The 27,001-nt window shown below is 45.0% G+C and overlaps 1 protein-coding gene across 48 annotated transcripts in view; it reads left to right on the top strand.

Moving 5' to 3' along the window:
- LOC122541752 (sorbin and SH3 domain-containing protein 1-like) overlaps positions 1-27,001 on the top strand; it is a 406,532-nt gene that overhangs the window by 246,068 nt on the left and 133,463 nt on the right. For 4 of the 48 annotated variants that reach the window (XM_087982578.1, XM_087982570.1, XM_087982569.1 and 1 more), the window contains exons 1-4: positions 5,871-6,655; positions 10,882-10,937; positions 18,271-18,345; positions 21,884-21,979. In XM_087982578.1, coding sequence (XP_087838704.1) covers positions 6,519-6,655; positions 10,882-10,937; positions 18,271-18,345; positions 21,884-21,979 — 364 coding nt within the window. In that variant the 5' untranslated portion in view covers positions 5,871-6,518. Of the gene's footprint in view, positions 1-1,525; positions 1,715-2,362; positions 2,583-5,861; positions 6,656-7,415; positions 7,508-10,881; positions 10,938-18,270; positions 18,346-21,883; positions 21,980-27,001 lie in introns of those variants that run through there. The other 44 variants (XM_087982594.1, XM_087982581.1, XM_087982564.1 and 41 more) reach the window with 27 other exon arrangements.

Here is a 27,001-nt window from a genome sequence, read left to right as displayed (position 1 = left end):
GCACAGTGTCACCTAACACGATGGAGGCTATCCTCAATGTGGAACTTTGTCTCCACAAGGACAGTGCAGTGGTCACACCTATCAATACTGGGCGGAAGTGGGTACTGCAGATGCTGAAGATTAGAGTAGTGCTGGAAAAGCACAGCAGGTCAGGTAGCATCCGAAGAGCAGGAAAATCGATGTTTTGGGCAAAAGCCCTTCATCAGGCTTTTCCTGCTGTCTGACCTGTTGTGCTTGTCTGGCACCATTGTACTCTTGACTCCTATCAATATTGTCATAGACAGATGGAACTGCCACTGATGGATTGGTTGGCATAAGGTCAAGTATGGTTTTCCCTCTTATTGTTATGTCCTTCAGGACTTAGCCAGTTTGGTCAGTTGTGGTTCTTCCTTGTAATGGTCATTGAGGTCCCCACCTCGACTACATTCTGGGCAATTGCCACCCTCTGTGCTTTCTCCAGGTGCTGCTCAACATGGAGCCTGATTCATCAGCTGAGGAGGGAGACAGTAAGTGGTGTTCAGCAAGTGGTTTCCTCACCCATGTTTGACCTGATGCTGAGAGAATTCATAGGGTCCAAATGCAATATCGAGATCTCCCCGGTCAACTGTAGAATACTGTGCCACCACCTCTGCTGCGTCTACCCTGTACGTGGTACAGGATGGTGCTGATGGTATCTGCAATATTGTCGTTTTCATTGAATCAGATGCTCATAAGGAGGACTCTAAACAGAGTCATTGAGGCTTTACAGCATGGCAAAAAGGCCCCTCCACCCATTGAGTCTGTAGCAGCCGTTCAGCATCTATCTACTCTTATCCTATTTGCCAGCATTTGGCCCACACTCTTATGGTATCAAGAGGGCTCTGTATTCTGTTGTCATTGTCAGCGCTTTGGTCAGTCTGGTTTAATTCCTTTTATTAGACTTGATAGCGGTACGACAAAAAAAAAACTGAAAGAAGTACGGATGTTGTAAATCTGAAACAAAAACAGCCAATTTCTGTTTCTGTTTTGGTAGCGGTTAAATACAAGTGAGTGGCTTGCTGGGAAATTCAGGGCATAAGGGTCTACCACATGGCTGTATATCTGGTCAATATTTAGCTAAGTCTAGATTTATTAACTAGCTTCAAATTTCACTATCTGCTGTGGGGGGATTTGAACCCATGTTCCCACAACGTTAGCCTAGCCCCCATTGCCTGTGGTACGAATAAAGCATCTATCGCTTGGATCAGGGTCCAGGCAAGCTGAGCTTTCTTTGTGCACAGCTTCCCTTAGCGTCTGTCACAGAAAATCTACTCTCAACACAAAACTTTATTGACCAGTCCATACCTCAGCCCTTGTCATACATTGTGTCAAAGTGTGAGATCATCCTTCCACATTCGGATCAAACAGACTACAGGCTATTGAAACATTTCAGCCATCTCGGGGTATTTGTCCTTTGGAATCCTGTGAGAAAGACGTCAGCCAGGCTGTAAGAAGGAGCCTAATTAAAGCAGTGTGGTGGGAGGAGCTGAGGTACTTAAAGCTGACAGCTGAGATCTGGGGCTTTCACATCCAACACCAGTGAATCAAATGAGCAGTCATTGAAAGCACAACATCTCCCTTTTCAAGCCGGTAATCACATCCAGGCCAAATCTAACGTCACAGTGCAATTGTAGCAAGCTGAAGAATTACCCATCGAAAAGAAAATGCCTCCTTTAACTGACAAAGTCAATCCAAGGTATGGAACGGGCCTCTCCTGTTACAAGATAGATGTGATTTGTTTCTTTGACGAAAACAATTGTCAACTACCTAAAGGGCCTTTGTGAAAAGGGTTTTGACAATCTTGTGTTGGTAGAGGAGAACAGATTGTTGGTTTTGTTACAAGCTGCACGTGATGCATGTTAAAGTCTTCATGCTGTTTCCCTCACCGTGCGCATTAGATGTTGGAATCTATTTGACAATGAAAGCAGTCTACTTCTAACATGCAGCTTAAACTCTTCTCCACCTCCACTTTGTGCTGTTTTAATTTTGTATCCAGTGGGGCTGAGTTAGGACAGTAACTGAGACCCTTGTGTATAATCTTGTGCTCTTTATGCTTTAGTGAACGTTACTGTTTTGCAGTGTAAATGGATGGCATTAATTTACAACTGGATAGGGTGGGTTGAGTGGACTGGCAGTATAAAAATGCCTGGCACAGGGCAGGCTCCCCTGAATGGGTGGCATTGCGCCCGCAGTCTGTTGCCTGTGTTTCCCAATTTGGCAGACAGGGTCACGATTTGCACTTGGTGGCGTCATGCTGTAGATCAGAGAGTTAGTTTACATTCCTCTGGCCTGGTTAGAAGCCGTCATTGTGTCCTTGAAGTCTCAAAATAAATGTGGCACGGGTGCAAGGTATCACTGGACTGCCTCATGGTGTGACTTGTTTACTATTACTGCATGTCCCAGTGGGCTATTGACAGCACTGTAGCATCAATATAAGATCGTCTTTCCAATCAAGGCAGACTTTGCCACTAATCTAGTGTGTAAAAGGATTTCCTGATGCATGGCTACACTGGACAGCCCAGACAACTCTCAGCCTGTGACTACTGTACCAGATCCTAACTAGGGTATGTATCAGGCTTTCATGACTCCCTGGTTCAGTGCATGTAAATCAGCTGCAGTCCCTGGGCTTGTCAATATTCTATGGCCCTTGTGGTCTGCTGGCATTTATTGCGATACTTCTGTCGTTGATTGTTTGTTTGCTGATGTTTGACCAGTTATGCAAGGTGTAGAAGCGATAGACATGGGCTACAGTAAGACAGTAAGGCACCAGACACCAAGCGGGAGATGGGGGGCTTCCAGGTGAGAAGGGAAGAATATGGAATGGGGTGTGGAGGAAATAGAATTTGAAGCAAAACACCTCAGACGCTGGAAATCTGAAAGGAACGCACAGAATGCTGGAGGAACTCAACAGGTTTGGCAGCATCCCGGGGGGGGGGGGGGGGGGGGATGGGGAGGAGAGAGAGAGAGAGAGACTTAATCGGTTTGATCTGTCATCTTCAGAGCATAGGCCGTTGAAGAATCGTATCGGATTTGAAACATTTATCTCTGTTCCTCTCTTCCACAGATGTACTGAGCTCCAGTGTTTGCGTTTGTTAATGAGTCAATGAGTTTGAAAGTGAGAGCAATGGTCATTGCTGGGCAATGGCTAAGGAGAGAGAGAATAATTAATTGGGAATAAAAGACACTGTTGGCGAGCAAGACAATGTTGATCTCCGCTCGAGAGCCCAGTGAACCTGAAAGTCTAGGTACAAATCCCAGTACCATGTCAAAGTGCCACGCTGATGGACTATTGCTCTCCACTCTCGGCTGGAGGGACTTTAGTAGCACAAGATGTCTACTCTGATAAAGATAGTAGCATCACCAGTTTAGCCCACACAGACTGCTTGTTTTGGGAGTGTTTAAAGGGCGGAGACTGGCAGTGGTCCCAGGTCACAAATTTCCAACTGGTAAGGAATATGTTGAGGCAGAGGAATTGAATGATGATAGAGGAGGTACAGGAAAGGGAAACAAAAATGGTGGTGTGGGTGGGCTGATGTTCCAGTGTGTTCTTACCAATGTCCTGAACTTTGGCAGTTGTCATTTGTTTCACAGATACTCGTTGGTAGAGCCATTGTTAAAAACAACTTTCATCTCATCCCAGGTCCCTCCCAATGTCTCCAATAGATCATGGTGAAATAAAGGTAAAGTTACACCATACCATAGGGCCGCTTTCTTATTCACCTGAAGGTCAGCATGCCTCAAGTGAGGGGAGAGGTTGGGCAGGAGAGTCCTTCATGGGTTCAATTCCCACACTGGCTGAGATTACCATGTTGTTGGCATCACTCTGCATCACAAACCAGCTATCCGTCCAACTGAGCTAACTGACCAGCAGTAGATCAGGATGGGAGCTGGCAGTCTCCAGAACCTCTCAACAAGAGGCCACCCTCCACTGGTGAAGCCTGTGCCCTCATGGTATAGGTCACAGCCCTGCGTAATGCTCACCCTGCCCTGTCCCTGCCTTTAATGGCACCATATGGTAGTGGGACTGGAATGGTGTTTCCAATGGAACCTGAAGTAAGGCCCTAGAATCTGTCTACTTCTGCCAGGGTGGCTGGTGTTGTTGTACAACCAGCTCTTCACACTCATTTGAGTCTGTGCACTTCAGTTCATTGTTGATTTTATGCAGTCGTTGAAACACTGAGACAACAAACCAGGGGCGAAAGCTGGACAAACCTCTGTGTGAAGGCCCAAGTTTGGACCCTTGTCCGTTGTTCTGTTCCATCTCGCCTCCTGGGTCAATAAGCAATAGCAGCAGGAGTAGGCCATCTGGCCCCTCAAACCTGCTCTGCCATTCAATCAGATCACGGCTGATGTTTTTGTGGAATGAGCTCGACCACCAGCCCGCTCACCATAACCTGGAATTCTTTTACTGTTCAAAACTCTATCTATCTTTGCCTTAAAAACATGGAATGAGGTAGCCTCAACTGCTTCAATGGGCAGGGAATTCTTTCGATTCACAAAAGTTTGGGAGAAGTAGTTCCTCCTCAACCCGGGCCTGAATCTGGCAGAGAACCCCCACGGCACTGTACGAATAACGGCAGTGGGATGTTTTTCACTGCTCCTGTTGTTTCACTGTGGCTTATTGGGATCATGCGGTGCACAAATTGGTCTGCCAATGGGATCTTGTGTCCAAAGTTGCTGCCGAGTTCCTTGCATTGCAAAAGCAACTAGGCCTCAAAAAGCCTGTTGGCAGTAAAGTGCTTCAGGATTGTCCTGAGCTATGAAAGATGTGCAAGTAAATCAAAGTTCCGGCTGGGAAGGTATTGGTTTTTATTTGTTCTGGGGGTGTCAGCATTGCTGGGTACATCAGCATTTATTGTCCTTGAGAAGATGCTGTTAGGGAACAGTTTTCCTAGAGTTACAATAGATGTCTTAAAGGATGCTGTGTACAAATGTGAGTTCATTTGCTTTCTCATCTCTCCAAGAGATCTGTACTGGAGCAGCAGCTTTCCATTATTAACCATTGTTTCGGAAACTTATTCAGCTGTATAATCCCACTGGTTGGGTGGCTTATATGTGGTGCAGATGAGAGTCGAAAATTTTAACCTTCCTTTTTGCAGTTTTAACATTTCCAGGAGTTTGTTCAGGATAATGTGTATAGGTACATGCGGAGGATATGTTGTGTATGGCTGTGGGTGGGTAGTAGGGGGGAGAGGTGCGAGAAAGAGAGTGGTGTGCTAAAGCTTCTGTTTAGACTCCTGAGGAAACACCACAGGAGTGATGTGGTGAATGTGGATCCATTGAGCCAATGCCAATCCCTGTCTATCCACAATGTCCACAAAACTCAATGGCCCTGGCACAGGGCTGGAGGGCAGGGAATAAAACTGTTCCCTGTGGAGCTCAGGTTTAGGTGGCTTATGCTCAGTGGAACCACAGGATCTGATTTACCATTTACTGCTGTTTGAAGGTCAAGAAGCATGAATCCAGAATGTTCCATCAGAAGAAGTGGTGGGTGGAACACAGTCTGTGATGGGGCTTAGGTGGACTTGGGACTGTGGCTGAGCTGGTTTTATTTTTTGTTCCATGATTCAAACTGGTCCAAGTGAAGGACTGACAAGGAGCCTGTCTGGGGTAATTGACCCCCTTGTTTTCATTCCTGAGCTGTGGTATGTGGAGAATGTGAGTCTCTATTTCTGGATGTGCTGATTGCCTGCTGTACATCTGCTGACAAGCTTGGTACTGACACTTGGCTCGTTATTAGGAAATGATTCCTATTTCTGTCACAAACTGTTTATTGTCACTCAGCGCTCAGTCAGAGCACTGCAGCTTTCCTTCTCCCTCAGCCTGGGCTAGGGGTGTATGAGGGGGCCTGCTGTGTTCCAAGGGGAGCGAGAGAGACTGTTGGAAGTTTAATTGCAGTTTTGGAGATCATATCTGGAATACTGTATATATAATTTCAGACTCCTGAGTTGAAAGCAAATATATAATTATGTTAGGTACAGCTTGGAGAAGGAATGATTCCTGGGATCAAGGGCTTAATCTGATGAGGAAAGACTGGTCTGCATCTGTTGGAGTTTAGCGGAATGAGAAGTGAATTTTTGTTATTCATTCACGGGATGAGGGTGTTGCTGGTTAGACCAGCATTTATTGCCCATCCCTAATTGTTCAGAGGGCAATTAACAGTCAACCACATTGCTGTGGGTATGGAGGCCCAATGTAGATCAGACCAGGCATGGACAGCAATTGCCTTCCATAAAGGACATCAGTGAACTAGATGGGTTCTTCCAGACAATCAGCAAAGGATTCATGGTCATCATTAGACTCTTAATCCCAAATTTTTATTGAATTCAAATTCAATCATCTGTTGTGGCAGCATTTGAATCTGGGTCCCCAGAACATTAGAAGGTTAGTCCAGGGACCCGGGTAATGATAATACCACTAAGCCATTGCCTCCCCCTAGTATGTACGTTTCTGAGAGGGCTTGACAGGGTTAAAAGTCAAATTTTGTTTTTTATTCAGTAATGGGATGTGGGTGGCTCTGTTGTCCACCTCTAATCTCCGTTCAGTTACTTGGTGGTCCATTTCTGAGGGAGGGGCAGTTAAGAGCCAATCGCACTGTTCGGGGTCTGGAGTCACATATCGGAGTAGACCAGACCAGGTAAGAATGGCAGATTCCCTTTCCTAAAGAACATTGGAGAAGGAGATGGGATTTAATTCCAGAGTTTTCTTGAGTTCAAATGCCACCAGCTTGATCCCACATCCTCAGAAAATTACCTTGGTAATGATATCACTGTGTCATGGTATCCCCCCAGATGTCTTCCTTTTACGTTGTAGATCAGGAAAATTCATTTTTTTGGAGGCTCATGAGGCTGTGGAATTCTTTTTCTCAAAGCAGTGGAGGTAGAGTCTGATGTTCAAAGGCCAAGTTAGATAAATTTCGGATAGATAGAGTCAGAATTATTGGGAGACAGATAAGATGACAGTCAAGATTATAACCAAAATCTTAGCCCACAACAAAGCAGATGCAATGGCCCAAATGTTGGTCAGTTTTATTTTTCTATTTAATGTTTTATGTTTCTGTGAACTGTAGAAGATGGGTCTCCGAGCAGAAGGGGGTCTTTGTGAATTCTGCGTTGACTGAGGGTGAGTCAGCTCCCTTGAAGTGTGGGAGCTTTAGCTGTCACTGAGAACTGTATAAACTATGTCAGAATAGTGCAGGAATCTGGATGAAGATAACTCAATCTACACAGCACAGTATATTTGGAGAAAAGAGGAGAAACTCTTGATGTTTGCTACAGTTTTGGCTCTGTTCCAGTAACTTGAAAGCTTAGTATTTCATGACAGGCTCATTCCCCTTCAGTCTAGATAGATGTCACATTGTACTCTGCTGAGTTTGATTTACTAACTGTTTTTTAAAGTGCTTCATAGTTTCCTGGGTATATGCTACACCCCATCACGGAGAACTATTGTGATGGGCAACAGTGCATCCAGATCAATACTGAGCTGTTTGGTAAGTGACAGGAATTAGACCGAGATTTGATCTAATTCGTTCACTGTCTATATCAAAGAAAGTTCTTGTGTCTCAGTTTAAGAAACACCTTTGGCTCCTGGGAGATGTTTAAGATTCCTCCTTTTTTGCCTCTGAAGTAACATCTCATGACTTTATTGCTATGTTGCTAGAATATTCCATGACCAAATCGAGCAATGAAAACTGGATTAGCTTGGAGTATATTGATGAAATGATGTCACTGGTGACTCATTGTACATTCCAGAGAATCCTGGAACACTTGGATTCAGTCAAACGACTGGGGTGCTGCACTTTGTAAAGCCAACTTATCTACAATCTCCGCAGAACCTTTGTTTGCTCATGCAATTTAAACTCTCAGCTATTTTTTCCACCCCTTTTATGGCACTGTTAGCGATTGCATGATGCACTGGAAGATGTGCGTGTTGAGTGTGCTTGTATTCACCAACAGAAACTGAACTGGAACCTCTTTTGCGAGCTTTGAGTGATGCTGAAATAAGTCAGCCAAAATGTTCCATCAGTTATGTTGTAGCATTTTGTGTATCTTTTTACTGTCTTCTAATGTGTTATTAAGATTCCCTATTTCATGTCTGAAAGGCTTTGACATTCACTGGGGGAACTGTCCACGGGCCCCCCACCCTCACTGGGAGCACTGTCCACGGGCCCCCCACCCTCACTGGGAGCACTGTCCACGGGCCCCCCACCCTCACTGGGAGCACTGTCCACGGGCCCCCCACCCTCACTGGGAGCACTGTTCGCAGGCCCCCCACCCTCACTGGGAGCACTGTCCACGGGCCCCCCACCCTCACTGGGACCGCTGACCCTCACTTGGGGGTACTGTCTATGGCTGAAATTTATTGATATCTCTGAGTTGAGTGGCAGTTTTCCCGTTTTGTTTCTTTTGCATTGGGTCTTGTCTTGGGTAAGGCTGAGAAAAACAGGAGAGAGAGGTTAACTCTTGTGATGGATTCATTTTTTCCCCCTCTGATCTACCAAGTAGCTGCTTGAACAATAGCTCATGGTGTATTTCCGAGTCTGACTTCATTATCTTTTGAAGCTGGCGAGCTTCAGGTGAGCTTTTCCTGACCCAAAATGTGATATTATCATGCAAGCATGAAGTGAAGCAAGAGATATAGATTTAAGTTTCTTGGTGCATGTTGAATAGCTCTGATGGTTTTGGATATAAGTAAGAATTTCAGTTTAGATCTTCCATTTACTTCATATTGGTTTTATGAAGCTTGCCACTACACAGTTGCTTAGAGGGTCTTTACTTGCTGATTGAGGTTTGGTCACATTGACCTCTGAAGCCTGGAGGTCCGATGGGATCAAACGGAGGGAATATAGATTTGTGGTCACGCGACCACTGTGATCATTTGAGCTTTATGTTTCTTCTTTATTAAAAATATAGTTTAACCCATGAGAGGTCTCTTATATTAAAATCAGCTGAAGGTTGAAAGATGAGAATCCATTTTTTTAATCTCCGTTGTAACACGACAGATCTGGTTAAATTGGCTCTCTGACTCTGCGTTCAGTTCTGGATAGCTCTCCTCAGCAAGGGTATATTAGCCTTCTAGGGATTGGAGTAATGATCAGTATGATGCTGGGGTGAAAGGGTTAAAGTAAGAGTCTCTACTGTGTAGATTAAATGTGTGCTTGAGCATTATAGATTAATGAGTAATTGAGTGTTTAAGATGATTTAGAAGTTTTGATTGTGTGACTAGACTAACATATTCTACTGATACAACAAGCCCAGAACAGAATCCCTACAGTGTGGAAGCAGTCTACTGAATTCATACAAATTCTCCTGAAGAGCATCGCACCCAGACCTCCGTGTCTGTAATCCTGCACTTCCCTGGACACAATGGGCAATTTAGCATGGTCAGTCCACCTAACCTGCACATCTTTGGGAGGAAATTGGAACACCACAGAAACGTAGGAAGAACATGCAAATTCCACATAGTCCCAGAGGCTGGAATCGAACCCAGATCCCTGGCACTGTAAGGTTAGCAGTGCTTGCGAGTGTGCCACCTGAACATGGGGACATAAGCTTATAGCTAAGCATTTCTTCAGATCGAATCACAGCAGTCTGGAATATCCACTAGTAATGTCTACCTTTACATGTGGTAGATATATAATATAAATACTGTGAGGAGCGTGGATAATAGAGTTCAGATGCAGATCAGTCATATCTAATTCAAATATCCCAGAAGGGCTGAATTGCTTCCTCCATGTCACCCAGATTCTGGAAATCTGAACTGGGTTTTCCTCTGATTCTGCACTGGGATGCTCTTTGGTTGTGACCGGTCTGGGTGGCCAACTTGCAGGTTGTTTGAGTGACAATGTATGCCCACAGCTGCTTACCCAAAGACATGTTGACCTGCAGACATGTTGGAGCCAATGAGATTTGCAGTTTGGTTTTAAAGTCAGCTCCGGAGTGACACTTGATCCGGACGTGTCAAGGTTGGGGCTTGGCATCTGTTGAGAGAGAGAGCGAGAGAGAGCGAGAGCGGGAGAGGGGGAATAAAATGAAGGGGCACCTGTTCCGTATTTCAGTCCTCAGATGGTGGCCCCTCTGCTCTTCAACCAGAGTCAAAGATCACTTTTCACAGCAACGTATAATTTTTATTGAGTTCCCCATCTGCTGCATGAGGGTACAAGAGCGTGGCCTGTGGAGTTTCCAGAATAGTAGAATCTTCTAGCACAGAGTTCCAATCGGCCCATTTGTGGCTGTGCTAACTCTCTGGAAAGAGTTGAGTAATCAATCCCTTGTTCTTCCTTGCTTTGCCACTCCCTTAGTTGGCCTTTTCCTAAATCATCCTTGTGTAACAACTTTCAGGCATTTGGTGAATTTGCTTCCTCGTGAGTTGTGGTGCCATTGCTAATTCTGGATGAGCAACTCCAATTGCAGAGAGCCCTGTGTGTACTGACCCTCCTCTTTGTGAATTTGATGGCGAGCTTAATGTGATACTTCAGTGGGTTGCGTACTCACCCCCATGACAAGCTTGTTGTTTCAAGTACATCTGTGTGACTAAAACATTTATTCTAAGCTGATGTTTAAGTGCAGTATTGAACAAGTGAGATGGGATGAGATCTCCAACTGGTTTTTGTCTACTTTTTAAAATATTTCTAAAATGATTGAAGTGGAAATAGTAGAGGAAGCTTTCCACAGTGTCCTGACTAAATTAGCAAAATGGTTCTTGAGCTCATTTCTGTGTGGGATCCTGCTGTGTACCAATTTGTTCCATTCATTGTAACAATGACCACTCTTAAGCATTCCAGTGAACTGTTTCACAGTGAATGGCAGTGAGCATGTGTTGGTAGGTGGGTTGGGACTGACTTTGCCTTTCTTTCTGTTCCAGGGACGACAAGAATCTTGAGGTGTACAAGGCAGGTTCAGACATCGCCATGAGTTCAGGTAGGCACACAGCTAACAAGCTGCTCTTTAATCAGAATTCCTGGCCCAGCCCCCTCCCTGCCAAGGGGGGGTGGTCATTTGTGAAATGAAAATGGAATGTGTTCAAAGTTCACTTGCAGGCTTACACGGCTTTTGTGGAGTTTGATCTGAAGTAGTAACTTTCTATCAACAAAACAGCTTTTGGCAGTTTGTTAGGTAAACTTTGGCTGGCCATTATGCCATGTATTGACAGATGTATTGGAAGTCATCTCTGAGTGCAAAAGGCTGTTGAGCAATGGAAGGCGTCACTGCCAGGAGATCGTATTTTCCTGCACTATCAATTCCGACACACTTTGCAGCAGCAGTCTTTTGGAATAGTGCTGAGGCTCCTCAACATCTGTAACGTGGAAACTATGTGAGCGATCCAAGTATTAATCCAGTGAAGTGGTTCTTGGTACACACTAGGGAGTAAATCTGTGCCCTTGCTCAAGTGTGCATCACTAAGACACACAGTGTTAAGCCTTTAGAAGCATGAGAGTACATTACCCCCAACACCAAATCCTTCATTTATCAGTGATTGTCCCCTGCATTTCAATCCTGGGATGTCCTTAACAAAATGCTGATATTGCTGATCGTGGATGTAGAATAAATGAGCAACGGGCACGATTAGAGTGTCACTGGTTTGGGACAGAGTGTGCTGCATTAACATGTTGCAATATCCCTCAGCTTTGACCAAGGCATTGATTGAGTTGCTTGTACATAACACGCACAACCTGTTTGACTTCTCTTCTCTTCCTCCCTCCTTCTCTGGTGATTTAGGGCCTGATTTGTCGAAGTCCTGTTATTCCCTACTATATACCTGTTTCTTTTCTGGCTGGTAGATAGTGCCTGTTGGCATGTATCAGCTGCATTGAGCCTTGATCAGTACAGGACGGCTTGAAGGCAGAACATCAACAAACATCTTTCTCTTCCATTTTAGAATCTGTCCCCTATCCACCAACACCCTCCTCCACCCCTAATCAACCATTCAACTCTCAGGCTTCCAATGGAGTTCTACCTTTTATACAACATTCTCACTCCATTGCTTCTCTGCTAACACTTAAGGTGGTGATTTCTTAAAAATGCAACTGGCATTTTTTTGTTCTGATTTTGGTAAGAGGAGGAGGTTTCTTCCATGGAGCCAGTATCCCTTCCTTAACCCTCCCTTTGTCATCCTGTTCTCCCCGCCCCCCCCCCCCCCCCCCCCCCCCCTCTCCGCCCCACCTCAGTCAAGCAAAGGACACAATTTAGTTTACCTCCTTCATCTTTATTCTGGGTCCTGGAAAGAGAGAGAACGATCACCCACGTGCACAGGGACGAGAGTTCCTGGTCTTCTCTGGAACAGCAGTTTTTTTAATGAATTATATCGTCATTTTACAAGGAGGAGCATCCAGATAAGGCAACATACATGTTGTTTGGGTGACCGTTACAACCAACAGCGTATCTGATGATATTTGGTAAATTTCTACAGTGCATTTATAGATGGTACCCACCACTGCTACTGAGAGTCAGTGGTGGAGGGAGTGGATGCTCGTCTCTGCGCTTCAAGACAAGGTCATTTGAGTGCCAAATGGAGTTTAATTTAGATAAATGCAAGGAGCTACATTTTGGGAAAGCAAATCTTAGCAGGACTTATACAATTAATAGTAAGGTCCTACGGAGTGTTGCTGAACAAAGAGACCTTGGAGTGCAGGTTCATAGAGGGTGGTGTGTGCATGGAATGAGCTGCCAGAGGAAGTGGTGGAAGCTGGTACAATTGCAGCATTTGAAAGACATTTGGATGGGTGTATGAATAAGAAGGGTTAAGAGGGATATGAACCAGGTGCTGGCAGGTGGGATTAGATTGGGTTGGGATAGCTGGTCGGCATGTTAGACTGAAGGATCTGTTTCTGTCCTGTACATAAAAAATGATTCTCTGACTCTATTTGCTTCAGGCTAATGTGATCTTGTTCTGCACTCTCTATACATTTTCTGTGTTCAATCTGTCTGCCAGTTGATGACATGTGATATACCCCAAACTCTCTGTCTGCCACCCCTTCCTCTCCCCCTGCCTTGGAATGGAAAGTTTGTGTGAAAATTTTATTTTGAGAGCAGGGGCAGCCCTTTAGAATTGACTCCAAGTTGGACAGGCCAACACGCACTGTCCCTCTCTCCAGCACTGTGTTTTTATTGTTTGATCGTAAATCTGAGGATCTTCTGCCAGACTTTCATCTCCAACGCAATAATGCTACCGGACTGATTCTGTGATCAGTACTCATACTACCCGCTGGGACTGCACGCTGGGAGTGCAGCTCAAACAACAGGAAGCCGGAAGCCTTTGTTTTTGTCTTTGCAACAAACACCACACCTTGCTTCTTGGCCAACCTAGTGTCCTCCACAAAGTTCAGGCCATTTGTTATTCTACTTGCTTTAATCAATCCTATGTTATCTCACTTGTCGCAGAGTCTTGTGGTCATGACTGTGTTGGGTTCCTGTGCTCCAGTGTTCTCCGTTCAACACCATTCCTGAACTTAACCCACTGCATCCCAGTAATCTCCCTTTAGCCAGACAGTGACATTCCTCAACTCCAGGGTGTCATACATATTCTGAATCCTGTCTTTCACTCCTGGCTCATTCACTGCTTATGCTTTGTCCCCTTTCTAATTTAATAGTATTGTACCTGGCTATTTCACTGAAAAGTCTCAATTCTAGTCTCCATCCTGTGAGGGGAGCAGGGTGGCTCATTGTGCCCAGAGGGTATCTCCACCTTCTAGTCACACTGCATTCCGTGTTCATGCTCTCAAACTGAGATGCACCCATTCAAAAAAAAACACACTTGTAGTAGAGGTACGATTTTGCAAAGACGGTGTTTTAAAATTCCCACAGGGAAGCAAATAGCCACTTATCAGGGCATGGAGGAACAAAGGGTTAGGGATAGTTTTCTTGGTAGTTATAACGAGGGACATTAATTACCCAATTATAAACAGACAGTGGTGGCATAAAGTGCAGAGAGGGAGAAACGTTGCTGGATTGTGTTCAGAAATATTCCCCACAGTATTCAATCCAGCAAGACAGATAGGCTATCAAACTGGGTTGTTGGGAGTCAGGTGAGCCAATTGGCTCTCGTGTCAGCGGGGAAACATTTTGAGTGTGATTGTTGTATAAGGTTCAGGGTAACAATTCTGAGTAAGAATCATTTAACAGTTGAAGAGCCAACTTCAATGAAGGAAGCTGACCGGATGGACAAGAATGAGAGGCGGTCAGAAAAATCTAACCGAACTGAGGGTTACCTTCAAAACACAGCCGATTTAGGCACATTCACAGTGTATTCCTGCAAAAGCAAAACGTGAGGGCCGACAAATTGAGAGCTCCCTGGATGAATGAGGAGCGAAGTTACGATGAGGAAACAAATATTGTCTATGACAAGTATTCGGGTAGAAAGTACAATTGAAGAATACAGAGGTTGCAGAGGGGAAGTGAGAGACCAAATGAGAAAAGCAGAGGAATTGTAAGAATTAACTGGCAGCCAACATAAAGGAGAGGCCCAAAGTCTTGTGGAAAAATATAAATAGTAAAAGGGTGGTAAAGGAGGAATAGGGCCAATTAGGGACAAAAAGGGTATTTAACCATGGAAGCAGGGCTGTGCTGAGTTATTACGTGAATGCTTGCCATTTTCTTTACTAAAGAGGTAAATGTTCCTACTAATACATAGAAACGCTTGTCACTAGAAGAGTTCTAAGTTGAGAAGGAGGAAGTATCGGGTTGACTAGTACTTTCGGATGACAAGGAACTGAGATGGAATGAGATGCATCCAAGGATTTTGAAGGAAATGTGAATGGAAGTTGCCAGGGCCCTGAGCCATAAATTTCCCTTAACTCGAGGCAGGTACTGAAAAACTGGAGATTTGGAGACATTATGCCGTTGGCTTTTTTTTTAAAAAGAAATTACTGATTGGTTACAGACCAGTCAGTAATTTTTTTTTTTAAAAACTGAAATATGAACATTTCTTGTACTTACGATCAGCGGCTTTCCATTGTTCTGCATTGTGTTCCAACTTGTCTTGCAAACGGACTCTCGAACATAACTCAAGGACTTCCTGTGTTAAGCATGTTGGATTTTTACTTTAAGAGCTCAATTATGTGGCATCGTGATGACATCATCAGCCCTTTTGGAGGGAAATAGCTCAGTCTTCCATTGCTGCCTGGTACATTAACATATCATGTAATAAAACTCCAGCTGTTGTTCAAACACTTCCACTGCTGAAGGAGCGGCGCTCCGAAAGCTAGTGCTTCCAATTAAACGTGTTGGACTATAACCTGGCGTTGTGTGATTTTTAACTTCAAACGCTTCGGCTTCCTATCCTCCTTGAAATGTAACCACTAACTTGCTGGAGATTTTTGTAGAGGTAATGAAGAAGATTGATGAGGGGAAGGCAGTTGGGGCATTTAATACTCAAATTAAGGCAGAAATGAGGAGAAATGTTTACTATCGGATGCTCATGGACTGTGGAATTCTCTTCCCTGGAGAGCGTGAACGCTGGGTCATTTAAGGCAGCGTTGCATACATTCTTGAGTGACACAGAAGTCAAAGGGTATATGCTTGGACAAGAAAGTGGTGTTAAGGTCGCAGTCAGATCAGCCTTATCAAATGGCACAGCAGGCGCGAGGGGCTGAATGGCATCCACTTCCTTCTCATATGTAACACATGCTGTTATCAACAGGATGTTGAATGTGGGGACCTTGTTGGATGAAACTGAATACTCAAGCCCAAATGAAAGGACCATCTGCTGGGCATTTCTAATGCATTTATGACTATCTGACAAAGAAATAGGAGGTGGGACTTTAATCAGGCCACTTGGCTCCTCGAACCTGCTCTGCTATTCAGTACAATCATGACTGATCAGCATGTGGTCTTGATGCTGCTGTCTGTCCCCTGTTGCCTGACAAGTCAACACGCCATTCATATTGCCATTGCCATCGTTTCTGTATCCGGCCTGTTTCAGTGCTTCAGTGAGGCTCAGTGGTAGCTGGAGGAACACCAGATCTTCCACCCAAGGTACCTTACAGCTTTCAGACTCCCCATCGAGTTCAACAATCTCAGGATGTGAACACCATTTCTATTTCAGTTACCCTTTCCCACTCCCACACCCAAGTCTTGTGTTGTGTGGGTTGCTCCCTGCAGTGGCAGCCTAGTTTCAACTATTCAGGCTTCTCGCGTATACCCGACCTGGTATTTATATCTCTGTTCGTCAGCAGCTGTCTCTCTGCCTATTTCCCATCTTTTTATTTCTTGCTTGCTCACTCGCTCTCGCGCTCTGTGTTTGTCTGTAGGTGCAGCTCTGTCTTTATTTCATTCTTACAGTTGGTCGCCCATGTGACCTCAATGATGAGACTGGAGTGCCTCAGGCCTCTGTGATTCATAACTCCTGGATGAGTCACTTCATAATGGTGCCTGGCTCCTCCCCACTCCGCCAATGGGCATGGAAGGCCCACTACAGTCAGTCAGCAGAGCTCAGCTCTTGCTGGCTTGCAGACTGACCACTCCCTAAGGTGGCCTGAGAGAGGCGATCTACTCTCACGTATTGCAGAAGGGCACTAAAAGGGCCAAGGAGGTTTTATTTTGCCGCTGTCGTAAATATTTTTGAGATTTCGGCTTGGCTCCTCTTCCATTTAAGCAGTGGACCTGTGGCGTGTATTTGTATAGAAGCTACAATAGGCAAGTGTTGGTTGATAGACCATTGATAGAGCTGGAATGGGTGGGGGAGGAGCTGTTACTGTCATCTGTTCAGTTCATGTTGATATTCATTTATTTTCTAACTGTGGGATGGCTTTTTGTTTCCTGTAGCACTATGGTTTGAATGTTGATTCTTTCACCCTTGGGGGTTCCTGTCATATCACAATTATTCTGGCTGTTTTCAATAACCCTTGAAAGAGCGCTGCTTTGACCAAAAGAGGCTATTTTGAGTCACTGTAGCTATGATTATCCAGTTAATTCTGCTCCTTGCTCTTTTTTCAATGGCTCTGCCATTATTCCCCCTTCAGTCATAGAGTACCACTGCACAATACTTCGGCCCAGACTGGTCCATGCCGACCAAAATGTCCATCCACGCTAACCCCATTTCCCTGCACTTGGCCCGTATCCTTCTAAACCTTTCCTATTCATGTATTTGTCCAAGCCTTTTAAGTATTGTTAATGGCAGCTCATGTGTACCACCCCTGTGTAAAAAAAAAAAAAAGTTGCCCCTCTTCTTTCCCCTTTAACCTTAAACTGATTCCCCCTAGTCCTCAATTCCCCAACCCTGGGGAAAAAGACTGAGTGCACTCACCGTATCCATGCCTCTCAAGATCTTTATACACTTCTATAAGATTCCCCCCTCAGCCTCCTACACTCTAAAGAAAAAAAGGTCCTAGCTTGTCCAACCTCTCCCAATAACACAAACCCTGAGTGTGTCAGAAGCCTTGTTCACTGCCCTGTCTACCTGTGACTCCACTTTCAGAGAACTGTGTACCTGAAGGTCCCTCTGTTCCACTACACTCCTTCAGGGCCTACCTTAAAGCACATAGAGTCCATGCTGACCAGGCTCTCCCCACCACACCGCCCCCCCCCCCCTCCAAAAACCATCGCCACCACTTCGTCAGGCAGTTCATTCCATACATGCATGTACCACCCTCTGTGTCTCTGAGGGCAGGGAAAGCAGAGATGATCAATGACGTTGAAGTGAAAATTGAATGGACCCTCAAAGGAAATAAATTTGCTCAGTTACGGGAATAAAAGCTGGGGGAGTGGGACTCTCTCTGCAGAGAGAGACAGCATGGATTGCGATGGGCTGAATGGGCTCCCTCTGGCTGCAAGCCTCAGGGTCTCCTCTTCCCCCTCCAGTTCTTTTGGCTATTACCTCAACAGAGAGAATGGAGATGTGAAGACAGCTGTGTTTCATTACTGCCTCACCTGCGGTCCCTCATGTCCTTGAGTTGTTGGTAAGTAGGAATGTGAAGGGACTCCACCGTGATTCAACCGACAGTTAAACAACCAATGCACTTCCTGGAGTTAAGTGTGAGGAATATCTGGTTCAGTAGGACACTAGGCATTGCAGAAAATGTGTTGAAATGAGCCAAGAGTAAGGCACGAGCAGAAAATGAAAAGTGTGGGAAAGAAATGGCTGTTTGTTGGGATCGAGTTCACTGAGTTAGTGCTAACCACCCTGTTGCTACAACTCATTGCTTTCAATGTCTGGCTTTCCCATGGATCCTCTGCTGTTGCAGTCTGAATGAAGTTGTGTCTACTTGGTGCCTGGCGATCTAACTATTACTGTTTCGTTCCCTCTTTCCTCTCACAGAGGCTGAAGGCACTGAATCCCAGACAATTGTGAATGGGCTTCCAACGAACCAGCAGCAGCATGATCAAGGTATTGGTGCGTTCTCCATTTCTTCTTTTCAAAAGGGATGTTCTGTCAGTGAGTTACAGACCGTGCTTCTCCCTGAAGCTGTAATGAATTGTTCTGTTGATTGCCTGTTATTTGGGAGCTCATGCTCTCTTCACTCTGAACTTGCCCACTCTGTTGACTGCTCAGGCAGCATCCTGGACTGCTTTGCCTCTTTGATACTTAGTGATCCCAGACAGTTTGGGAGTAACATGCAATGTGGGTCATTGATGAAGGAAGGCCCAGGGAAATGTAAAATCCCAGGAGTTACCTGTGCAGTTGCCAGTGGGGTTGCAGGTGATCTCCACGTGGCGGTTCCATCCTGGGGCAGAGACGTTGCTGTTTGGGACAACGGTTTGGATGGGGCAGGAGAGGCTCGGGAATCCTTTGTCCAGCCTGGATTTAACCCTTTCTTCCCCACCAAGAAATAAAAGGCAATAACTTAGTGGTATTGTTGCTAGACTGTTGATCCAGAGATCCAGGTAATGCTCAGTGGGTCAGGGTTTGAATCCCACTGAGGCCGAATTTGAATTCAATGCAAAGTAAAATCTGGGTGTAAGAGTCTAATGATGACTATGAAACCACTGTTGATTGTTGGAAAAAACCCCGTCCAGTTTGTTCATGTCCTTTAGGGAAGGAAGCTGCCATCCTTGCCCAGTCTGGCCTACACCTGACTCCAGACCCACAGCAAGGTGGTTGGCTCTTAACTGGCCTCTGGACAAGTATGGGTGGATGGTAAATGCTGGTTTCTTCAGCAATGCCCACATTCAGAGAAAGAATGAAAATAAAGGAACCTAACCCCATCTTTCTCTATCTCTTTTAGTTCTGAACTCTTGATTCTTAATCCAATTAGGAATTTGAAAATGACTAAAGGGCGAATAATCTTTAGGGAAGGAGGTCTGTTGTCCTTTGCCAGTATTGTGTCATGTGATTCCAGGCCCACAACAATGTGGTTGACTCTTAACCACTCTCTGGTCCAGCAAACCACTCGATCCCAGGGCAATTAGGGATCAGGTACAAATGCTTTCCTTGCCAGCAATGCCCACATCCCATGGAAGAATAAAGAAAGGAGACCAGGGCCAGATAGGCAGGCCTGGGAATTTTGGGTCAGGCAGCTGGGGTGTTGGCATTCTCTTGTACACTGGGAAGATTGAAACCCATTTGGGTGAATGACTTGATAGGGATCCCACTCTGTTTACAGTTGTAGTCTTGATCGCTTACAACTCCTCAGTTCAGTCCGCCATCCTCTCCTCCTATTCCCGTTTTGATTGCACTATTTTCGTCCTCCCACTGTGTCCTGGTCGTGAGTTAAGGTTCAGGACTCTGATTGACCAGGAGAATGGGGATCAGCAACCCTGCTTTCTGTAGAATGAGGTAGATTTAATAGTCAGCTCTCTGTCCCATTCCCTTCTGGTGACCTCTAATGAACTTTTTACACCTGATTTTCCTTTCTGCTCACGGTGATGAAATGAATGTTGCTTCCAGCTTACATTTTATTCCTTTCAACTTGAGGCTGACTAAAGCTGTTATCCTGAGTCAAAGAGTATGGTGCTGGAAAAGCACAGCAGGTCAGGTAGCATCCGAGGAGCAGGAGAGTCAACATTTCGGGCATAAGCCCTTCATCAGGAATCTGATGATTAGCTTATGCTTGAAACGTCAACTCTCCTGCTGTGCTTTTCCAGCACCACACACTCTACTCTGATCTTCAGCATCTGCAGTCCTCACTTCCTCTCTAAAACTGTTATCCTGTTAGCTCAGTAGTTATACCCTGATTTCTCGTAGATCTGTGGGATCACTTCTATAGTACAGGTTGCCAACCCCGTGTACTACTGAGAGAGTGCTACACTGCTCATAGGTCCAGCCTTTCAGATGTTAAGCTGAGGCTCTGTCTCCTATCTTGGGTGCAGGCAAAACATTCCATGGCAATATTTGGAGAGTGGGGGATATCTGCTCTATTATTCCTCAAAATGTGTATCTCCCATTGATCTCTCGTTGTTTGTGGGCCTTTGGGCCCTGGCTAATTGCAGCTTTGCACTACATTGAACCTGTTCCCTATGAGGTTGGTGGATATACAGTTAGCAGAAGGTTCATTCTCAAGCTGTCGGATGTAAGGTGACAATTCTGTATATATTCGCAAAAAAAAAGCTTAAGGAAGCCCACATTGAAATAAAAAATATTTTTGCTCAGGTCTTTTGAATAAAGATCTGAGTCTTTATTTCAATTCTGAGGAAAGGTTTGATCGGGGAAGTTAACCAGTTTAATTTTTTTTTTATTTGCCACTGTGCTGCGTTCCCAATATTTTCGGTTCTACCTTTTTAAAAATATCACATGTACAGTGTTCCACGAATGCTTAACGTGCCAATCCTTCACTCTTTAATCAGTCCATGAGTCTAATTTGTGAACATGTCTATTGTGAATTGGGCAGTGTTAGTTTCCTGGCAAATTATTGACCATTTGTCGGTGATATACAGAATCAAAACTGCATATCATAGGCCTGTTAAATGCAGTTGGTGTAATCGGATTTCAGGTTGGATTAGGTCAGCCTGCTGAGTCACTGTGTAGATTATTAGATTAGATTACATTACAGTGTGGAAACAGGCCCTTCGGCCCAACAAGTCCACACCGACCTGCCGAAGCGCAACCCACCCATACCCCTACATTTACCCCTTACCTAACACTACGGGCAATTTAGCATGGCCAATTCACCTGACCTGAACATCTTTGGACTGTGGGAGGAAACCGGAGAACCCGGAGGAAACCCACGCAGACACGGGGAGAACGTGCAAACTCCACACAGTCAGTCGCCTGAGGCGGGAATTGAACCTGGGTCTCTGGCGCTGTGAGGCAGCAGTGTAGGGGGTTCATTTTCTGGATTTGAATGGGAGTCTATAGCTCCGAGGGTTTGAAAATTTACCCTGATGAGCCTCTGTGAGCAAGAGCCCACTTCCTTGGGACTGGAGAGAACTCTTCATAATAGCATGAAAGTGGCCATCTAAAGAGTCTCCATAATTCGAACCTTTGGTGGATAGAGTGATATTAAGAACAAACAACGATCAGTGATGAGACGACTAGTCAGTGTACCAGGATTCCACACCATCCACTTTCTGACTAGTTTTCAACAGTTCTAGATCTGTGGACTATGGGCAAAGAGTTGGGGAATGGGACAGATGATTACTGTCTGGAGAGCTGGCATAGACATGATGGGCTGAAAGATCACCTTTATGCTGTTATGGTAAATTCTCTCCCTTCCCAAGGAACTGAACCCTCCCTCAAAAAAGGCACCCTTCACGTGGGCTGTTTCTTCAGCCCTTGTATCTGAAAACCCTCCTGTCACTCCCACAGTTGGATTGAAATTCTGTGTTTTCACTCTAATTCCAGTAACACACCCCCTGTGTGTTATTCTGCTTGACCACAGTGAGCCTTTTGAAGTTCCCTTATACCACATTTGGGGGCAAGGGTGGGCGGAGTCTCTGGTACCTTGCTGTGACCTTGCTGTGGACGAGCAGTTTTCGTTTTGTTTTATTTGCAGCAACCGAGGCCTGGGTCCCCCCGCATGCTGTCTCCGCGGTGAAAATTCACCCGGTGAAGAAACTGAAAAGTTATTCCAGCACACTGCTACCAACAGGTACATGAATCGGCAGGGCGGCACTTTGCCCTCCCATTGGAAATAATCCTCACCGGGCGGCTTTTTGCCTCCGTCATGTGCTGCCGGGTTATTTCGAAGAACCAGCTAGAATTTCATCTCCAAGACATCCACCTTCCTGCTTCTCAGTGTGTTCCCTCAGGCGTTTGTTTGCTTGAAAGCTCTGGGGCTCTCTTTGGGTGTGAATGATGTGGAGGAGCTGATGTTGGACTGGGGTCAGCATAGTTAAAAATCACACAACACCAGGTTATTGTCCAACAGGTTTATTTGGAACAAAAATCTAGGTTTGTTCAATATTTGTATGGCACTATGATCTGTTGCTATCAATTCTGTGTCCTCTCATCCCGCTCCACCTGCTCCAAAAGCTCATACAGGTAACCCCCGCCATCCAAAAGTAGAGCCTTCCAATGAAAGCTTTGGTAAAGCGAAGAAGCATTAATTTATATGGGAAAAATTTTGCCTTTTCTCGTAAAAACGAAAATCCTCTTTGGATTTCTTTTGGTTAGTGAAAACAGGTACTAATGTAGGTCTTTCCTAAAAGCGAAATGACGTAAAGCAAACTTTTGAAAAACAGGAGAATACCTGTACTTCCAAATAAACCTGTTGGACTATAACCTGGTGTTGTGTGATTTGTAACTTTTGGTTTGAAGGCATAGCTTTCAGCCTCTTCTAAAATCGATTAAAATGTCTTTAAAGTGCGGTGCTAGCCTGACTGATTCAGAGTTAGTTAAGCAATTAAACTGAACTCTGGCATTCTTGACCAGATGGGGTGCTAGTTAGATGTTGCTCAGGTGTGAGAGAGGTGTTTAGTACCAATTTATTCCACTCACTGTTGGTTTAAATTGGAGATCACCCATTGATCCTCAGTCCCAGGAAGGGTTTAGTTAAGGGTGAGCGGGGAATGGTGTATACGTTGGGGCCTTTAGGAAATACCTGCCCAGTTGGAAGTTGTCTGAATTAGTTTGCACTTCAATATGATGTTGGTCCCCATGTTCATGCAAACCATCAAACACCGTTCGTTGAGTTTATGTTTTCATGGAGACATCCCCTGAGAGAGCTGCCCACAGAGATTTGGGGATTGGGAGGGAGAAGGATTAAGGAGGATAATTAACCTGATTGAACATCCATTCATAATCCAAGTGGCTTGCCATTTCTGCAGCTTAGCCCTAATTTTCATTGTACTCATCGCTACTACACATTTACTAACTTTGCAAACTTCAAATGTTAATTATCTACAATGTGCTCAGCATTGTATTGGTTATGTTACTAGATGTTTGTTAAAATGATTGCCATGATGTAGAGGTGCCAGTATTGGACTGGGGTGGACTAAGTTAAAAATCACACAACACCAGTTTATAGTCCAACAGGTTTATTTGGAAGCACTGGCTTTCGTTTTTTTGACAGGTAGCTACCTGATGAAGGAGCAGTGCTCTGAAAGCTAGTGCTTCCAAATAAACCTGTTTGACTATAACCTGGTGTTGTGTGATTGTTAAAATTACTGTTATTGGTTTTGTATTGGTCTCTTTAAATTGCTGCTTCACCTCTCCAACCCAGAATTGTCCACTAAACAATCTCCAGTAAGATCTCTGAGCTGCCTCCCAATGCAGGTCAGCCCATTTAAATGCTGGGTTATTGTGTTATTTATAGTCATCTTTCTGCAGCTGTACAGTGCAGTGGTGACACCTCACCTGGAATACTGGACAATTTTTTGGTTTTCTTACTGAGAGAGATTTATCTGCACTGGAAACAGTCCAATGATGAGAGTGCTCACTTGGCTGATTCCTGACATCTCAGGGTTTCGTAGAAACATCGAATCCCTACGGTTGTGAAAGCAGGCCATTCGTCCCATCAAGTCTACACCAACCCTCTGAGGAGCATCCCAAACAGACCCACCCTATCTCTGAAACACTGCATTTCCCATGGCAAACTTACCTAGCCTACACACCTCTGGACACTATGGGCAATTTCCCATGGCCAATCCACCTAACTTGCACATCTTTGGAGTGTAGGAGGAAACCCACGTGGACATGGGGAGAATATGCATACTTCTCTCAGACAGTCACCCAAGGCTGGAATCAAACCTGGGTCCCTAGCACTGTGAGGTGGCAGTGCTAACCACTGAGTCACTGCCGCCAATTTGTCTTGTGAGGAAAGGTTGAGCAGGTTAGGCCTGTACTGATTGGAGTTTAGACAAATGAGTGTAATCTTCATGAAACATTTAAGATTTTGGGGCTTGACAGGGTAGATGCTGAGAGGATGTTTCTCCTCATTGTGGTGAGGGAATGTAAAGCCAGGAAGCACAGATTTGAAATAAGGGGACACCCTTTTGAAGATGAGGAAGACTTTAATCTCCTGGGACTGACCTTCCCCGGTACGTCCTGCATAGGAAGATGTGATTGACTGTTCGGTATTCCTTCTTCCAATGTTCAATAAGTTTGTATTGGAGGCTTTTCACCCTTGTGAGTGAGCCAGTGGAGATGACAGGGTCTTCTGTGTGTTTACAGAAGCTAGTTTATTGGACACTTTAAACAATGCACGTCATAGCGATGTACAGCATGGAAACAGACCCTTCAGTCCAACTCGTCCATGTCGACCAGATATCCCAACATAGTCCCACTTGCCAGCATCCAGCCCATATCCCTCCAAACCCTTCCTATTCATATACCCATCCAGATGCCTTTTAAATGTTACAATTGTACTCGCTTCCTCTGGCAGCTCATTCCATACACGTACCACCCTCTGCCAGAAAAAGTTGCCCCTTAGGGATTTTTTATATCTTTCCCTTAAACCTCTAGTTCTGGACTCCTCACCCCAAGGAAGAGACTTTGTCTATTTACCCGATCCATGCCCCTCATGATTTTATAAACATCTATAAGGTCACCCCTTTCTGACGCTCCAGGGAAAACAGCCTCAGCCTTTTCAGCCTCTCCCTATAGCTCAAATCCTCCAACCCTGGCAACATCCTTGTAAATTTTTTTTAACCTTTTCAAGTTTCACAACATCCTTCCAATAGGAAGGGGACCAGAATTCCAACAGTGGCCTAACCAATGTCCTGTATAGCCGCAACATAACCTCCCAACTCCTGTGCTCAATACTCTGACCAATAAAGGAAAGCATACCAAATACCACCTTCATGATCCTACCTACCACTTTCAAGGAGCTATGAACCTGCACTCCAAGGTCTCTTTGTTCAGCAATACTCCTAGGTCCTTACCTTTAAGTGTATAAGTCCTGCTAAGATTTGCTTTCCCAAAATGCAGCACCTCGCATTTGTCTAAATTATACTTCTCAGCCCATTGGACCATCTAATCAAGATCCCATTGTAATTTGAGGTAAGCTTCTTTGCTGTCCACTACACCCCTCAATTCTGGTGTCATCAGCAAACTTATTAACTGTACCTCTTATGCTCCCATCCAAATCGTTTATGTAAATGACAAAAAGTAGTGGACCCAGCACTGATCCTTGTGGCACTCCAATGGTCACAGGCCTCCAGTCTGAAAAACAACCCTCCACCACCACCCTCTGTCTTCTACCTTTGAGCCAGTTCTGTATCCAAATGGAAAGTTCTCCCTGTATTCCATGCGATCTAACTTGCTCGCCAGTGTCCCATGAGATGCTTTGTCGAACGCCTTACTGAAGTCCATATAGATCACATCTACCACTCTGCCCTCATCAATCCTCTTTGTTACCTCTTCGAAAAACATAGTAAGATGTTTCGTTCTCTTGTCAAGTTTCTTTCCCATGCGATCACTGACAGCACTTTTTAGTCCTGGCTGACTGGGCCAACATTTATTGCCTGTTCCTGAGGAGATTTTGAAGAGCAGGTTTCACACAGACCATGAGCGACAGCAGACCATGTGCTGTAGGTAGACCCACAATACCCTTAAGGAGGGAATTCCAGGACTTTGACTCAATGACAGTGAAGGAAGGGCAATATGTTTCCAAGTCAGGATGGTGAGTGGCTTGAAGAGGAATTTAGAGGTGGTGGTGGTCCCATGTATTGCTGGCTGTATCCTTCTAGATGGTAGTAATCATGGATTTGGAAAATGCTGTCTGAAGAGTCTTGGTGAATTTCTCCAGTGCTTCTTGTAGATGGTACATAGAACAATACAGCGCAGCGTAGGACCTTCAGTCTTCGATGCTGTGCTGACCTGTGAACTAATCGAAGCCCATCCTCCAACACTATCCCATCATCATCCATGTGCTTATCCAAGGATTGTTTAAATTTGTCTAATGTGGCTAGGTTAACTACATTGGCAGGTAGGGCATTCCACGTTCTTGCCACTCTCTGCATAAAGAACCTGCCTCTAACATCTGTCTTAAATCTATCACCCCTCAATTTGTAGCTATGCCCCCTCGTACAAGCTGATGTCATCATCATAGGAAAAAGACTTTGACTGTCCACCCTATCTAACCCTCTGATCATTTTGTCTCTGTCACATCCCCCCTCAGCCTTTTTCTTTCCGATGAGAACAGATCCATGTCTCTCAGCCTTTCCTCATAAGGCTTTCCCTCCAGACCAGGCAACATGCTGGTAAATTTCCTCTGCACCTTTTCCAATGTCTCCACATCCTTCCTGTAATTGGGCAACCAGAACTGTAGGAGAAAGTGAGGACTGCAGATGCTGGAGATTAGAGCTTAAGGGCTTATGCCTGAAACGTCGATTCTCCTGTTCCTTTGATGCTGCCTGACCTGCTGCGCTTTTCCAGCAACACATTTTTAAAACCAGAACTGTATACAATATTCCAAATGCAGCCGCACTAGCCTTTTCGTATAGTTGCAGCATGATATTACGGTTCCGGAACTCAATCCCTCTACCAATAAAACCTAACACACCGAATGCTGCCTTATCAGCATTATCAACCTGGGTGGCAACGTTCAGGGATCTATGTACATGGACTCCAACATCCCTCAGCACATCCACACTACCAAAAATCTTTCCATTGACCCAGTAGTCTGCCTTCCTGTTATTCTTCCCAAAGTGAATTATCTCATATTTAGCTG

Source organism: Chiloscyllium plagiosum, unplaced genomic scaffold (genome assembly GCF_037043375.1).
Source record: "Chiloscyllium plagiosum isolate Xiang-an unplaced genomic scaffold, Cpla_swu_hap1 HiC_scaffold_43, whole genome shotgun sequence".
NCBI classification, from domain to species: Eukaryota; Metazoa; Chordata; class Chondrichthyes; order Orectolobiformes; family Hemiscylliidae; genus Chiloscyllium; species Chiloscyllium plagiosum.
Note: the sequence above shows the minus strand (reverse complement) of the source record. Positions and strands in the feature narration are given on the sequence as shown.